The sequence below is a fragment of the Callorhinchus milii genome, unplaced genomic scaffold (genome assembly GCF_018977255.1).
Source record: "Callorhinchus milii isolate IMCB2004 unplaced genomic scaffold, IMCB_Cmil_1.0 Scaffold775, whole genome shotgun sequence".
Taxonomy (NCBI): Eukaryota; Metazoa; Chordata; class Chondrichthyes; order Chimaeriformes; family Callorhinchidae; genus Callorhinchus; species Callorhinchus milii.
In genome coordinates, this window is record NW_024705516.1 from 35,500 (window position 1) to 36,714 (window position 1,215).

At 57.5% G+C, this 1,215-nt stretch overlaps 1 protein-coding gene across 1 annotated transcript in view; it reads left to right on the forward strand.

Annotated features, from left to right (window-relative positions):
• Window positions 1-269: 269 nt before the first annotated feature.
• Window positions 270-1,215, forward strand: part of LOC121852339 (gap junction gamma-1 protein-like) — a gene marked incomplete at its 3' end in the record, with an annotated part of 1,463 nt that continues 517 nt past the window's right edge. Inside the window, exon 1 of the mRNA XM_042346436.1 lies at window positions 270-571. Within this exon, the coding sequence (XP_042202370.1) occupies window positions 270-571 (302 nt within the window). The remainder of the gene's footprint in view (window positions 572-1,215) is intronic.

Below are 1,215 nucleotides of genomic sequence, written 5' to 3' on the forward strand. Positions count from 1 at the left end.
TAGATGTAGATGCCACTGGTTCTTCACGTTCTGTAGATGTAGATGCCACTGGTTCTTCACGTTTTATAGATGTGGATGCCACCACTGTCATCTATTGTGCGTGGAGGTTGAACTTACGACTCTCATTCCAAACGGGCAACTGGACAAACGGGACAGGTTATTTGATCATCTCTCAAAGTCCTGAAGTTGAATTCTAAGTGACACTAGTTGCCCGTACAAACTAGAACGTTTCCCCGCAGCGGCGTCTTTGCATCTGAGCGGCGTTCACGATGAGCTGGGGCTACCTGACACAGCTGCTGGAGGAGGTTCACCGACACTCCACATTCCTGAGCAAGCTGTGGATCACCACCTTCCTCATCTTCCGCATCGTTCTCACGACGGTGGCCGGCGAGTCGATCTACTACGACGAGCAAGGCCGCTTCACGTGCAACACGGCGCAGCCCGGCTGCGAGAACGTTTGCTACGACAGCTTCGCGCCACTATCGCACGTCCGCTTCTGGGTGTTCCAGATCATCGCCGTCGCCACGCCCACCATCCTGTACCTCGGCTTCGCTGTTCATCGCATCACCAGGTACACACGTCCCCGGAGGGAGTGTTTCACAGCGGGGGGGGAATTTGGATTCTAGACACAGACACACGCAGACACACACAGACACACGCACACACAGACACACGCAGACACACGCACACACAGACACACGCACGTGCACGCAGACACACACACAGACACACGCGCACACACGCACAGACACACACAGACACACGCAGACACACGCAGACGGGGCCACACGCAGACACACACAGACACACGCAGACACACACAGACATACGCAGACACACGCAGACACACACGCACACAGACACACGCAGACACACACAGACACACACAGACACACACAGACACATGCAGACACACACAAAGGCCGTCGGGATAAGTGCTTCTCGCGAGCGGCGCTTCAAAGCCCCCGAGGGGGTCTGTGGCCAGAGCCACGCCGGCTGCGTTTGCCTCCCCGGTTGGCGAAGTTCTTGCACGTCGCACCAGGTGCTCACTTGACACTTCAAGCGTCTCTCGGAGGCGACAATCGGGAGTGGGATCCCGGACAGCGCCGTGTCCGTCTCTGTTGGTCGTCGTGATGTCGCGTTTCGCAGCGAGCGAGCACTTACACTTTCACTCGCCCCCGACGCTTCACACCGGGACTTGAACGGCGCCGCCGC